Source organism: Mytilus galloprovincialis, chromosome 2 (assembly GCF_965363235.1).
Source record: "Mytilus galloprovincialis chromosome 2, xbMytGall1.hap1.1, whole genome shotgun sequence".
In the NCBI taxonomy this organism is placed as follows: domain Eukaryota; kingdom Metazoa; phylum Mollusca; class Bivalvia; order Mytilida; family Mytilidae; genus Mytilus; species Mytilus galloprovincialis.
The window spans coordinates 67,847,612-67,864,136 of record NC_134839.1 but is presented as its reverse complement, the minus strand read 5'-3'; the positions used below and the strand labels follow the sequence as shown (position 1 = coordinate 67,864,136).

The 16,525-nt window shown below is 32.1% G+C and overlaps 1 protein-coding gene across 1 annotated transcript; it reads left to right on the top strand.

Moving 5' to 3' along the window:
* The first annotated feature begins 2,818 nt into the window (after positions 1-2,818).
* On the top strand, positions 2,819-10,533 carry LOC143062376 (temptin-like). The gene is made up of 4 exons (XM_076234085.1): positions 2,819-2,863; positions 8,014-8,208; positions 9,458-9,608; positions 10,416-10,533. The coding sequence occupies exons 2-4, from the start codon at positions 8,014-8,016 to the stop codon at positions 10,490-10,492; spliced, it is 423 nt and encodes a 140-aa protein (XP_076090200.1). The 5' UTR covers positions 2,819-2,863; the 3' UTR covers positions 10,493-10,533.
* The last annotated feature ends 5,992 nt before the right edge of the window (positions 10,534-16,525 follow it).

The following is a 16,525-nucleotide window of genomic DNA, read 5'->3' as shown; positions in this document are numbered from 1 at the left end:
TTTTAAAATATTTAAATACAGCTTTAGGCAAAGTAAAATTTACTAAGGCGTTAAAAACACTAGAGGTTATCCAATTGAACATTTAAGATTTTATAATTTACATCAATCACGTTTTTACTTATTGTTAACATTAATCGTTGAAATATTAGAAGAATTGTGATACACGTATATCTAATGATTTATTTTAACAGCTGATAATTTATACTCCTAAATTCAATTCGAAAGGCTGTATACCTCATTATACCTTATCCTTTACTGAGTTAATTATATATGTATCATACTTTCAAATTTCAGTGTTTTGTAATTTGATGATTTCCATATCATCGTCTTAAAGTGTTGTTTTAAATAGTCTGAGAGATCATGTATGATAATATTTACATTTTGTTATCACCTTATTTTTATGTTTCTTTATAAAAAAAAGTTCTAATTATATACATCAAAATTGGAAAATATCAAACAGGTTTTTTTAAACGTTGGTCATTCATAATAATCTCTTTAAAACTTTCTCTTGGTATTCATCTTTGGCAAAGAAGTAAAACATATTGTGTGAGATACCAAAAACTAACCAGTGTTTAAATAGCTGATCATTTATACTCTTAAATTCATTTCATTTTGTATCGTTTTTCAAAATGTTGATTATATTTTAATTTCATATTCATAGTTTGTATTTCAATTTCCTCTTTTTGGTAATTTGCATTTCACAGTATTAAATTGTTGCTATAGATAGAGATCATGTCTGAAACCAATTAAAAAAATCTTTCACGTCAATATTTTTCTGTATATAAAATATTATTTATTAAGTTCTTATTATGTACACATCTGTCTGTATTATGTTTTATAACTGATTTTTTTTAACTTGCTCCACGAACTCTGTCAAATAATAAATATACAGAAATGCATTAAAAGTGTATTGTTTTTCTATAGACTCGTGATCATATACATTGTCTCCGTCCGTGTACATTTACGACAAACATTTTTTTATTTTAAAATGAAAAATAGATTTTGCAAATGGCTCTGCCACTTTGAAAGTAAATTGGTTTGAAAAATGTAGCAAAAATCTTTTGAAGTCACTTTATAAAAATCATTTTTTTAGTGAGATTTGAAATTTGTAATTTTCATGAGATTACATTTTTTGATTTCACGAGAATATTAAAAAAAATGATAAGTGGGTGTTAATAAACAGTTTGCATAATAGGCGGAAAACAAACTGACAATGATGAAAACGTCGAAAAGAAAAGCAACGATACACAAGACACAACACAGAAAACAAAAAACTTACAAACCCAACTAAAAAAACGAGGATCTCACTTATTCCTGAAGGATAGGCAGATCCTTCTCCACGTTTGGCACACGTCGTGTTGCTCGAATAAGTATTCAGTCAGTGATTAGTCTCATATTCGAGAAGAAAACGGGACTGTGGTAACAACAATTTGATCATATTCGTCTAACTGTGAAACAAAATTTTCATTACGATCAACCAAAATTTGGGAAAGTTGGTCTTGATTTAGAATGCAACATGGCCGTCACTTCGAGATATTGATTTACTTTGATATCTAAAAAAAAACTAAACTTGATGGGGTTTAACGACCATGACTGGCTATGCACAGTCGGTTCAAAGATAAGATATCATAGACTTATCATAGTAGGAAAATGTTTGTTTTGCTTCACATTCCGCATCAGACACTAAGATAGTGAGAAGGTCAAATCAAATATAAAATGGGACAACATTGAAAACAAAAAGGTTTTAAAAGCTGCAATAGAGGTGAAATAAACAAAAGAGATTTTCAAACTAATAAGCGGAAAACAAACTGACAATGGCATGGCAAATGAAAACGTCGAAAAGAAAAGCAACGATACACAAGACACACACAGAAAACAAAAGACTTACGAACCCAACTTAAAAAAACGAGGATCTCACTTATTCCTGAAGAATAGGCAGATCCTGCTCCACGTTTGGCACACGTCGTGTTGCTCGTATAACTATTCAGTCCGTGATTAGTCCCATATTTGAGAAGAAAACGGGACTGTGGTAACAACATTTGATCATATTCGTCTAACTGTGAAACAAATATTTCATTACGATCAACCAACTCTTGATTGGGTAAAATGTTTGAAGTGAAAGGATAATTACAACTTTACAATTTAGAACTACTTGTAAACATCAATCGTCCATCAAGGAAATGATAATAGGAAATGAAAGCTCTTGAATATTGTATCAACTTGGAGATGTATACTTCATATACAGGGGCTTGCGGAATGTTGCTACATAGAAATGGGAAGGGTATTTGAAATCATCTCTCTTTTCGTAAAATTTTGTTCTCAATCGACACTCATTGTCGAGATATGAGCCAGGCGTAACGTAACTGGATCTGTTGTATTTTTTTATTTCAAGTTTGGTTGGATAGATGCATTCAGCATTATCACTAAACTTTGAATTACCTAATGAGATGACATCATCTTTATAAAGGAATGTGAAGTAAGGGGATAATTATTCCTCCTTTTCGTTCTTCCTCAGACACTACCGTATGCACACGGAAAATATAATGTAAAATGCACAAGGAAGCACTGCATTTTACACATGAAAATAGTTGAAAGACCCATTTTTCACTAGTCTTCAACGTTTACACATGATGTCTGTAAGATCTGTATTGTCCTTAACTAAGCTAAAGAATAACTACACAATGACGTTATGTTCAATTATATGTTATGCATACATTACAAAGAGATGTTTGCTGTTTTTTGTTGTTGTTTATATACTTAATCATTTGAAAAAAAAACTTACGTAATTAGTTTCCAAATTAAATTAATATTAGTTTACCTGACAGTTTAGTTTTCTATTACACTCCATACAAGTGCACACAAGGTAAGTAGTAACGATTTCATATTGTGCATGCGACTTTTGTGTTATTTTGCACCTTATAATTTCGAAAGTGAACTGTAAAATGGAAAAGGGTACGCACAACACAAAACGATAATAATTAGCATAATGCTGAATTTTTAAGCTTTTAAACCTGAGGAGTGGTAAGCATATTTTGGAGGTATATCGATTTTTTTAAATGAAATAATGTATGCATTTTGTACGCTTCAAGATTCAGAATCTAATATTTGAAGCATTTAAACGGCCTGACATACAAACCAATAGACAACTTTCGAGTTCGGTGCAGTCCATCAAAAACTTTGTTTTTAGTGGACATCTTTCGTGCGTTTAGGGGCGTCTTCACCTCCGTTCCAATGTTGAGCAAGTGGTTGGATGATGCTATATTGTACGAAGTATTGGCTAATTGAATTCTCATAATTGACCATCATCACTGCTGTCATTAGGGAATTGTGATTAAGTATCTATGGAACTAACATTATTTCTAGTTTATCCTTCACAATGACGATCACTAAGACGCTTGATGAACATTAATAGTGCAAAGATACAGGCGATCCCCTCTTTCTGGTAAATGACGTTATAAAGGCGCGCATAATGGACGATTTTTTCCGGTGAAGGACAAACCCGAAGTGGTCTTTTGAAATTTGATGCGTTATTTGCCATTTTGTTTTATTTATTTCCGCGAGTCTAGTATTCCCTTCAGAACAATGTAGAACTATTTTTAAATCTAGGCCGAGAATTATTAAATTGACCAAGACCACAATTATTGCCCTAGTATTTAAAATGTATTTATTTTCAGATGTTTTACGGCTAATATAAGTTATTTAAAGATGTTATGTCATTAGCTCTTCAAAAAGCAAGGACAATATTTTTAATGATCAGAAGTGATTTGGTCAAGTCGAAAAAACATAGCAACATTGATGCTGTCAAATATAATGCAAATTAATATAGATCTATTTCAGATTTCAGTAATATTCTATAGATTTTGAAATCAACACCGCGTGTGCGGTCGACTACAATATTTTAGTATTGACAAACACTGTTATTTCCCTGTCTATGTTGGTGATTCTTTCTGCGCAAAAAAAGTAAAATCACAAAAATACTGAACCCAGCGGATAATTAAAAAGGGAAAATCCATAATCAAATTGTAAAACTAAAAACACAAACACATCTAACGAATGAAAAACTACGGCCATGTTCCTGACTTGGTACTGACATTTTCTTGTGTGGTAAATTTGGACTATCATATTAGTGAGAGGTTAAGCTAGCTATAAAGCAAGGTTTAATCCACAATTTTCTTCAGTTTTGGTCAATTCTAAAAGATTGTAGCCGACCTGACAAACGGTGTTCAAATTCAAGAACTCAGTATTGATCAGATAGCTAAAGTGAGCGTACCCAAAATTGCACCTATTATGACAGTTTATTTGAGATACGTTTATTTCTGCTCCAGACAAAAGTGTCCATTTTGTGTTTGCTATGTAGGTATCACCTCAACTAACCTTTCCTCATCATGCCGGCCCTGATACATATTTTTACTATTTTACACGACTTTTAGCTGCTGTTCTTGCTGTGGCCCTGCTGTTCCATCCGAGTGATTTTGCTATGTCTTTATATTTTGTTTCAATGTGGTTTTATGACGCCCAACTTTCCTTTTTCTTCCATGTCAGTGCAACCTTATTAGTACATGGCCAATCCATCTCCAAAGCCCTTCTATCAATCACCACTTAGCTCCTTTGTTCACGCTCTAATGTGGAGGTGTTCCGTTGATAGTGTATTGGGTGATCTTATATTCTTATTTACCAATTTTAATATGAATCCATACTGAAGCATAGAAAAATGGGTTTGAATTTACCTCCAAACAATCCATGAATCTGAAATGTACAGTACCCAAATTACTGAAATTCACATCTGAAAAAAGCGAGCAACGGAAGTTTGGTTCGTAAAGTTTACGCATGAGACGATTCCGCAGATTTTAATTTTCCCCGTGAATGCTTCTTTATCTGTTTATTTATACTTTAAACGTTTTTGAATATTTGAATGTATTTTTTGCTAAATAGTTCTGGTACTTGGTGCAATTTGGCTACTGTGACGTAAGTGGTATTTTTCGATAACAAATCATATTTTGTAAACAGTAAGTGACTGTTAGTGTAAATATACACATTTCAGTAATATTTCATGCGTATAACAAAAACGTTGTAATTACTAGGCTGTTGAAACCATCGGGAACAAAACGTCCACCGGCAATGACTTCTACAAAAAGGTTGTCAATTTAATAAAAAGAAATATACCACCATTACCATTCTACACAAAATATCCCATTTCTGAACCATTTAGAGCCGAAATGTAAGTTGCGATGCGATATCACTTAATTAGACTACATAAATATGTTGAATTTGACATATGTTATATTTGACGACAGGTGCCAGCAGGATCTGCTTACCCTTCCGGAGCATCTGAGATCACCCCCGGTTTTGTGGGTTTTCCATATTTTGTCTTGTGGACTATTATTTGTCTGTTTGTCTTTTTGTGTTTTTAGCCACGGCATTGTCAGTTTATTTTCAATATATGAGTTTGACTGTCTCTCTGGTATCTTTCGACCTCCTTTGTTAACACATAGCTCCTCTTCTTGCAAAATTAGATCTGCTCCGAGGCCATCTTATCCACATTGATAACTTTTCATCAGACATCTAAAAGTATTTTTGTGGCTATTTTACCAGTTCTTTTAAGGTTTTAATTAGATGAGAGAAATTTGAATCCGTAGAGCAAATCTATAAAACACTTTTCAAAATAAAAATTATGATATCTTACAAATTACTGATTTCTTAATGAGACATTTTATTCTGTACGTTAAACATAGATACCTGGTCCGCTATTTTAGACTGTAGTGTATGTATAAATTGTATATAAATATTTGATTAATTTTCACTTCCTTTTCTTTTTATGTTTTGTATTTATTTACTGGTGTTATTATTTATTATTCATGTTTGACATTTCTTTTACTTTAGCCTTTTGTGAATAAAAGTACATTGTCAATTTATATCTAGTATCTAATTAATTTACTTATATCATTAAACCACACAAATGACATAATAGTCATACAAATTTGTTTCAACGCTTGGTGATGCCGTGTACCGCAAGTCATTTTCACTAGGTAATTATAAAATAAACAAGAAGTTATTCGGTGTGACATGTAATTACCAACAAAATTGCTCAGAAATACAAAAAAAAAAAAATGATAATGATGAAAAAACTTTTTCGTGACTTAAATTTAAATAAATAAACGTGTCCTTGCTAACACATGACTATTTGTCTTGCGCTGTGACCGACGCGCTAGACCATTCGACCACCTAGGCTCTACAAAAATCTAGCTTTCGATGGCCGTGTGTAATCTTTCCTAGTCAGCTTTAATATCGCGTCGAAACACAGTACATGATATATAAAACATGACGATAGAATTTTCACCGATCAGCTTAACTGTTTATTGTAAAAGAGGGACGAAAGATACCAAAGGGACAGTCAAACTCATACATCGGAAATAAACTGACAACGCCATGACTAAAAATGAGAAAGACAAAAAAGACAAACAATAGTACACATGACACAACATAGAAAACTGAAGAATAAACAACACGAACCCCACCAAAAAACTAGGGGTGATATCAGGTGCTCCGGAAGGGTAAGCAGATCCTGCTCCACATGTGGAACCCGTGGTGTTGCTTATGTGATAACAAATCCGGTAAATAGTTTAATTCGGTAGGTCACATTCATGAAAGGGAAGGGGATTGTAGTTACGACGTAAGGAACATATCCGATATCATTTGTGAAACGGTTATTCCATAACGGTCAACCAACTCGTGATGTCGTCCGTAAAATTTATGAAGCGATGATTTCAACTTCACCATTTGGAACTCTTGGTTTAATAGCTTCCTTGTGAGCAGCAACCCTCTATCAAAAAAATCATAATAGGACATGCAAGCACGGGAATATCGTATCAATTGGGAGATATATACCCAGTATGCAGGTGCTGCTGGAATGTTGCTACTTATAAATGGAAAGTTCACAATTGGAAAGCTGAAATCATCTCTTTTGTCGTAAAGTTTTGTTTTCAACCGACCCTCATTGTTAGTTTTTAGATGTAGGTCAAGATATGAGGCCGACTTAACTGTATCTGTAGTATCCTTTATCTCTAGTTCGATGGGATAGATGCGTTCTACATAGTCATCAAATTTTGAAAGGATCCTTCAAATTAATGAGAGACGCAGTCACAGAAATAATTATATTATGAGTACATCTGAACCAGTGACGACTCTGAGACAGATTTTATCCATCGGATCCCAAGTGAATGTGATATAAGCATGAACCACATTCTGCATATACCATTCGTCTAAATAACAGCCTGACAACGTAAGATTTGTAAATTTTCGGGAACAAATTGTTTGTTCTTCCCTGGCCCTTATATATATATAAAATGACTGAATACTAATAATAGAGCGAGAAATATTACGGGGCGATGAATCATAGAATTATGATAGAGTACACTACAAAATATAATTAAACAAATCTAAAGGGTAAGAACATGACAAAAAAATAATGAAATGAACAAATGTAACTAATATCCCTTATTAGTATGATTTTGATGTAAAATAATTCAAATCAATCTTTTCCGAAAGCAAATTTATAGATCAAACATTGTTGGTCTTATGTTAAGACGAGTTGTATATACAGAATTTACAGAGCCATGTATCACTATCACTGCTGGTGATCCGATGAATCATATGTTATAGAGTTGTCACTGAAGTCCGAAATATGACAGTTGTTGTCCATTCGTTTTTTATGTGTTTTGTCATTTGATTTTGCCATGTGATTAGGGACTTTCCGATTTGATTTTCCTCTGAGTTCAGTATTTTTGTGATTTTACTTTTTACTACTTCAAATGGGTCGTCCAAAGTATACTGTCCGTTCATTCAGATATAGTCCTGAAATGTAAAATCTGTACAAACAAATCATCGGAATGATCACCACGAAAAATACTTTTTCGTAGAATTCAGAATTATTTTTTTATGAGCGGGATAAAAGAATAATTTGCTTTTTATATTTTCTTGTTCTACAAAAACTTAAAAGGTGTTATGTATTTTCAGATGACGTTTGTAGTCCAAATATTGACGCTTTGTATTGTAATTGTTAATGTATACTGTCATGAAGAATATCAGAAAAGAATACCTAATGGAAATCGTGTTCCAAATCCATGTACTGAAATTCAGAAGAGTATTTGGAAAGCAGTAGGACATTTTAACAACACTCATGGAGGTGTAGAAATAAGTTCCTTTGGAAAGGTATCTTTCATCTAAAGAAAATTATTATTTAATTCTTTTTACATACAAATGTCTCTAATTACCGTTATAACTTACCGTTTCTATTATTGTTCTTTTTGTGTTGTCAGTTATTCTGTATGGATTATCCTCGTCCAGAATATCTTAGCAAATATTAAATACCTAAAATAATGCAGTATACAAGTAACAATATGTATTGACTCCTAACTGATTTTTACAATTTTCTGTACCGCTACAGAATGTTGTATTGTACAAATGTATAGATTTTTTTCGATAACAGCTGTCATAAATAATGCATGAACAAGTGATTTAACAGTGTATCTTAGTGGACAGTATAAAATAAAATTCAAGTTTTTGTTACCATCTTCTGCGATGGTTCACTTCACCCAAAAGAAAACAGCACCTTAGGTAAAATATTTTTCGTGGTTCAGGTAGCAAGCAAGCAAGCTAACCAAAGATATTAACTTTACCTTTACACTCAAACCAATGTGCTGTAACATCCAGAAAAGACCACCGGCTGCACCTACATAACAAGTGTTATTTTTTTTTTCAAGCGCTGGATTTTTGCTTCTGTTAGTAAACTGCTAGTCCCAAAGATATGGACGTCTTGCGGTATATTGAGAAATTTATCGTAAAATATTAACTATTGGTTGTCAAGTATTGCGGATCGCATCGTGAAAGATCTTGTATCGGATAGTACAATTAAATGTAGTTCTACTTCAAAATCTGTGAAAAAAATTTGCTGTATCGGTCAAAAAGATCCAACTTCCTTCGTAATGCTGTGCGCTTAGTTTTAAAGAAAATCAGTTCGTTTAAAGAAAACACTAACGGAGACAAACTACCCTATCATAATAATGAAGAAAAAAAAATCATGATTTGTATTTATGATGACCATATTCCAATGTATCATGACATATTTGAAACTTTATCTTTAGTGTTTTAGATATTCCAGTAAAAAAAGTATATTATAACTTGAAGCACTCTTATCATCCTCTGTCTTAAACTAGTAATATAAGATAAAATTGATAAATACTTTGATTTTTTTGTTTTTATATTGTACCATGACCCTGAGTTAGATATCCAAAATTAAAAACTTCAATATTTTCAAAGGAGTAAATCAAAAAAGAGCTCTAGTAATAGTTTGTCTTACTCAGCTATTCACGTTCACATTTGAAAATTTTTAATCTGAATTTTGAACTTCAGATTTTAATTCATGAAAGATTCCATAGAATATAGAGAGAATTTATTTCAGGATTTTAAGAATTCTAACAAGACATGGACAATTGAATTATGCAATCTTGATTCGGATGGTGATGGTAAAACAAATGGAGAAGAGCTAGGAGATCCAAGCTGTGTTTGGACGCCAGGAAAAGAACCCAAAGTACCAGCAAAAAATCATCCAGGTACAAATATTTTTTATACTGCTATTTTTAAAATTTTTTTTTGAACATATGGTATAGTAAACAGCTTAAAAAAATATGTGGTATGATTTCAAATCAGACAAATCCCCACCAGAGACATAAAAGTTAATGACGCCTATACGTCACCGTACGATCTTTAAAAAGAGCAAAATTTATACCACATTATCAGTTATTAAAGGACCCCATAATGAAAAATGTAAACCAATTCAAACGAGAAAACTAACAACCTGATTTATGTACAAAGCAATGAACAAAAAAACACAATATGATATACAACAAACGACTAAGAAGCCTGATATATGTACACACAATTGAACGAAGATAACATATGATATACAGCAACAAACGACTGACAGCCTGATCAATATATATACAAAACAATGACCAAAGAACAAATATAATGTTTAGCAACAAACGACTAATAGCCTGATTTATGTACAAAACAATGAACGAAGAATAGATATGATATACAGCAACAAACGACAGCCACTGAATTACAGGATAAAAATCAGTAAAGATCTGGGAGTTCACACAGGCAATGACAGTTAGTTTCAAACCATAAACACCTGATAAAAAATCATGTATCTGATACTTTAAATGAAAAATGAACATAGAGAGAAAACGTATCATTATGTTTGAATTAAAACAAAAAACTGTTACATTATCATGGAATCAGTTTCAGTTATATTTCAGTTACAAAAAAAAATGTTGTTTTAATACATGACTCTATTATATTTAATGATTTATCAGTTTAAGTTTATAACATTATCATTCGTGTCTTCATTGTAGGTATTTGTGAACCGGTTGACAGCGTGAGATGCAAACGACAGAACCAAGGATTTAATCAGTGTCCGCAGTTAAACTGAATATGTAGTCTTTGTTGCTTATTAAAATTATTTGTTCAAAGCATTTTCTTTCAGGAAAATTCCCGTGCTTGATATTGAAATTCTTCGCCGAATTTATTCCCTTAAATTTATATAATCTTCAAACTAAATATTCTTGCCTTGGATTATTTTAAATTGTTGTGTTATAACTTCAATTTCAAACTAAATGTTTTTAAAATATCAAGGGCGAAGTGAGACGCTTCGGACCAGACCAGTTATTTATGATAATGCATGTGACATGTTTTATCTATGTGTGTTCATTTAAAAGCCATGGTATATTGAATAAAATAATTTTAAACTTAAAGGCAGCGGACTGGTGGTATTATATGTCAATGAGAGAGATTTCCAACGATAGAAAATCCAAAAAACAGTCATCTTTTGATAAGTTAAGACATAACTCCCTTAAATGTTATATATTTCAATATACCTTGCAAATTTAAAAAGTTCATTTTTTTCACCTTCAAATATGATGATGATGTCCCGTCAATAACCTTTATAAAAATAAGTGCTTATATCTTAGTTATTCCAATAAACTTCATATTAGTGATTCTTCCGAAAGTATAAGGTCTGTTCCATAAGTTCATCTTAACACAGATAGACTACTACAAACTAGAACAGTTGTATACCGGTTTTCAAAAGTCATAAATCGATTGAGAGAAAACAAATCAGGGTTACAAACTAAACCCAAGAAAAACACATCAACAATAAGCGGAAAACAAAGGAACAACAGGCACACTGAAGTGCAACAAAAATATACACCAACATGCATAGAAACGAACTATTTGAAAACAACTGCCGTAATGCTGACTTGGTACAGTACATTTTCAGAAAAAAATGATGGGTTGATTCTAGTTTTATGGTTAGTCGAACCTTCCGCTTATATGACAGTGTTAAACAGTATCGCTAAAATGACAACACTACGTGCCAGAAATACAGCACAAACACGAGATGAAAAAAATCATCACAGCGAACGCAAGAAAACAAACAATATAATAGACGACACAACATGCAAACCGCAGAAGAACAACGAACATCTTCCATCAACGACGAATTTATACAAAAATTTTCACAATACCAGTCCAAACAATTTTCGTGACAATGATGGTATTGAAAGGAAATTTTATTTATATGTCGTGTACATGTTGTTATTTTGTACAGGTTAGGACTTGTACAAACATTTTATACAAGTAATTACTTGTATGAGGCCATTATACAAGTTATTACCTGTACAAATACAATTGTACAAGTAATTACTCGTACAATTTTTACTGAGAAAAGTTAATAACTTGTACAAATCATTATTCTACATTGGCCTATTTTATGATCTCAACAAATTACTCGTTTTCCTTTAAACAAATAATACAAATAACGTATGACTAAGGTCAAAAGATATAAACTTTCAACATATGTGTACTTTTTGTATAACAAATACATAAGCACAATTTCAAAAAAAAAGTCAAAACTAAGGTGTAAAGTTGCAAAACAGTGTACAGTAGAAAAAATATAATATGATAACATAATTAACTTGTGGTATTACAGTAAATCTTCTAACAATTCAGTACTCACACACGTAAGATACAGAGATACAGAGAGAAAATTGGTAATATATAGGAAGCCAAATTAAGCACTTTGAAAATATTTCTTACGGCTGTATGGTGTTTTGAATGTAGCAGAAAAACTCATTCACAAAGGGTCCGAAATTTTGTATTCTTGTACAGTTGATGAACCTTACCCTTCGGTAATAACAGCACATTTCAAAAGATGATTAAACGATTAAGAAATTGGAGACAATTTTATAATACCAGTGCAAAGAGTAGACAGAGGTCCGATGGACGTAGGAATATCAAAGGAGTTGTGCTGAATATTGCTGAAAATTGATATAAAATAGGAATAAAAGTTGAAATCATGATTGGCTTAATGAGTTGAATTCTAAACAAATATATACTAGTTCAGTGATAATGAACGCCATACTAAACTCCAAATTGTACACAAGAAACTAAAATTAAAAATAATACAAGACTAACAAAGGCCAGAGGCTCCTGACTTGGGACAGGCGCAAAAATGCGGCGGGTTTAAACATGTTTATGAGATCTCAACTCCCCCTATACCTCTAGCCAATGTATAAAAGAAAACGCATAACAATACGCACATGAAAATTCAGTTCAAGAAAAGTCCGAGTCTGATGTCAGAAGATGTAACAAAAGAAAATAAACAAATGTAAAATGACAATAATACATAAATAACAACAGACTACTAGCAGTCAACTGACATGCCAGCTCCAGACTTAAATTAAACTGATTGAAAGATTATGTCTTCATCATATGTATATCAGGCACAATCCTTCCCATAAGGGGTTTAGTATCATATCATCATAACATATATGAGAACATATATAACCCGTGTCATGCCAACAACTGTTTTTTTTTAAATTAATGTGTTTAGTTCCGATGCAAAGACCCTATAAGTGAATCAATATTAACACCAAAATATGCAATCTTTAATGACCTGACAACAGTATCGTAACTATATCCCTTCTTATAAGTCTATCTAAAAGTTTTGTTAGCTTCTGAGGTGAATTTACATTTACTTACATTTTTGTGCTTTATAAAGAATATTTCCATAAAAAAATCACTTTGTCATTTTGCACCAGTGACAAAAAAAAATGAATTTTTGAATGTAGCAGAAAAAAATGACTTTGTCACTTTGCACCAGTAGTCCATATTTTTTGGCAACAAGCTGAATATGATCAAGGTGTCATGTTATCTTATGTTGTTACTTTGGTCCGTCTTTTGTTTGTAATCTTCTTACATTTGAAAAATAATACTAATACACACTTAGAAAAGAAAAAAAAAACAAAGTTTACATTTCAAAAATACATACACTGAATAATGTACACAACATATATATGGATTACAAACGATAAGACATAACACATTATCCAACAGAAACCTTAACAGAAACATCAAAAATAAATACAGAGACACATCAAATAGCAATGCAAATTCACACTCGGTATTATAGTCATATTCGGGAAAAGGTCAAAGGAGTAGGTTCAGTAAGACCCCTTTTTGGCCCAAAAACATAGCAGTTTTACAAAATTGTGAAATTGTAATCTTTTCGATATGTATTGGAAAGTAGAATGCTTCTGCTACATAAATATAGGCTCATTTTGACAATACAATGTACATATATCGGGTACAAGCTTCATTAAGTCATGCTAAATTACTGAAATATTCACAATTTTAGCATTTTAGTTAAATTTTTGACGGTTTTCGTCTTAAATGAAAGTGGCCGCATTCGTGTTCATTCAAAATATTGAAATGCAAGTTGTATTTGATAATACATAACATATATAAAGGTTTAGGATGAACACGGATGCGGCCACTTTCATTTTTGACAAAAACCATCTGAAAAGTGACTTTTTGGCATATTTGATAGATTTTTCATATTTAAGCTTGAATCGGAGCGTTTTTAAGGACTAAATCAGTTACCATTGTTCACGAAAAGTAATCAAATCAATTAAAATAGACACTTAAGTGTTTAAAAAGTGTTCAAAATCTTTCGTTAGATGAATCTGAAATTTGAGGCCAATATCGACCCTTACCAGATATATATATAAGGTAAATATATCATAAGTTAGATTAGATAAAGATAAAGCAGTTACTGATACGGAAAAAGAATATTCGATATTCTTGAAATAAAAAAAAAACTGAAACTAATGTTGAAAAGAAACTGACAATGCAATGAAAAAACAATAAAATCAACGAAAAGGCAAACAACAGTATACAAAAACAAGATAGAAATCTAAATACAGAGCAATAAGAACCCGATTAAAAAATAGGATGATCTGAGGTTCTCCGGAAAAGAAAGCAGGTAAGTAGAATTCTGGTGAAAGGTCCCGCCATGGTAGTCATAACAATTGGAACATATCCGTCGTGATCTGTGAAACAGATATTTAATAACGACCAAACAACACGTGATGACATCCGTAAAATTTTCATGATTCCAACTTAACCACTAGGAAATTTTGGTTCAGTAGCTATCTTCTTGTGTACCACAGCCCACTATTAACTGGGAGATATATATAATCCATATACAAGCGCTGATGAATTCTATTACTTAGAAATGGAAAGTTCACAATTGAGTTTAATGACTTTTTTCCCCCTGATCGACATTCAATGTCAATTTCTAGATGTAAGTCAAAATATAAGGCAGACTAAACTGTATCTGTAGTATCCATTATTTCAAGTTCGATTTAATAGATGAGTTCAACATAGATACAAGTATTTGGCTTTTAAAGTGTCAGGCAATCATCTGTATAGCGGAATGGGTAGTTAGAGCTAGCTTCTTTTCATTTTTTCTAAGAATCTCCTTTGCTTCTTTTAATATATTATTTTAGGCTTTGCTTCTGTATGAATAAGGGGTATGTAATACACAGCTATCACCCAGAAGTGTCAGATAGATTGGAGGCAGCATTTAATTTAAGAGACACTTTTTGTCTTCCATGATGTCCATTGTTACCGTTTTATCAGGATTGTGGTACTTCATTGTCTCTTGCAATTACTTTTCTGGGGAAAAAAACGATCAATAAGATACAAATTAAGATAACAAAACTGAGGAAGGTGAACGAACTCCAAAAGTAACTAGACAGAATAAGGGTTTCCTGCCCATGAATACACGCTCAAACTTTAAATGAAAAGCAAGTAAGATGCTATTACAATGTATATGAAGAGAGACTACTTTCTGCTCTGAAAACCTATTAACTTTTCACACTTATATTTGGTAGCATTCATTGGTAAGTGAATACGCAAGAATCGATGGTTTATTGGTTTGTCAATAACTTAGGGTAGACAAGAGCTATTTACTTACCCTCAATTTCAGTTTTGTTTTGCAGCACTGGTTCGATACCGCTAATGGATGACTATCAGTCATAGAGGATATTTTCATTTCAATGGTCTACAATAATTGTTCGATATACTTTTAAAGATTACCACCCTCTAACGACAAGTTTACCTTAAAAGGATAAGAATATCATTTTTTTATGTTATTATTGGTCAAGTAGCTGTTCAACTGCCTCTGTTCTTATACAGCACTGGCTTTCAAATATTTGGATTTGGGTGTTCCTGATGAATCTAAATCAAGAAAAGAGCTTCGGACGCATGTTTTCAGCGTTGCTAACATTTTCCCACTGATTATTTCCCATTACCAAAAAATAAAGATACTCAAGAACAGCCTGACAACTCCTCAGATTTGATGTTGTTTTGTGAAGTTTTAGTTTTCTGTTTAATGTTTTATGGTCTGCTGTTTGTCGTTTTTGTCGATAAGTTAACGTTTCATTTTACAACTGAACTTGAATAAAGGAAAAGTTTTAAGAACATCTTAGAAAATTTAGTTTTTGTTTTTGGGTTACGTTTTTCTTATAACGGTATGAATCAAAACGATTCTATCTTTTAACATATATTTCGTTTTCAATCTTTTGGTTCAAGCGTTTCGATAAAAAGAAATTCAAGTAATAGCGCTTCTGAAGCACAAAATTTATAAAATGTTATTTTCAATTTAAAACCTACACAAATGTACTTTCTGAACAAGGCGTTATATTGAAATAAACAATGAACAAAGACTGATGGGAAATTTATTAAATTAATGTACTGAGGAAGGATTTCCCGTCACAAGTTTGTTCTTCTCTACTCGGGATACCTGATCAATTCAGTTTTTTTTTCTATGAGAGCACACAAGCTGGAGAGCATGTCACAATATGGTATTTGTCAATCTGAGACTAGGAAATGTGTAACATTTTGGCATAGCAACAGAAAAAAACTCGAAACAGCTTTCTAGACCTGACATCATTCTCATAACACATGAAGGAATGTTCGTGCCAATTTTTTAAATTTTATATTTATTCTTCTGGTTGAAAAGCTACATGTTTGTTTCACTCGAGATATACAAGTCATTGCAGGACTAAAGGGTATTAAAGTCATTTTCTTTAAAGATTCATACAATTTTGATGACTTGATT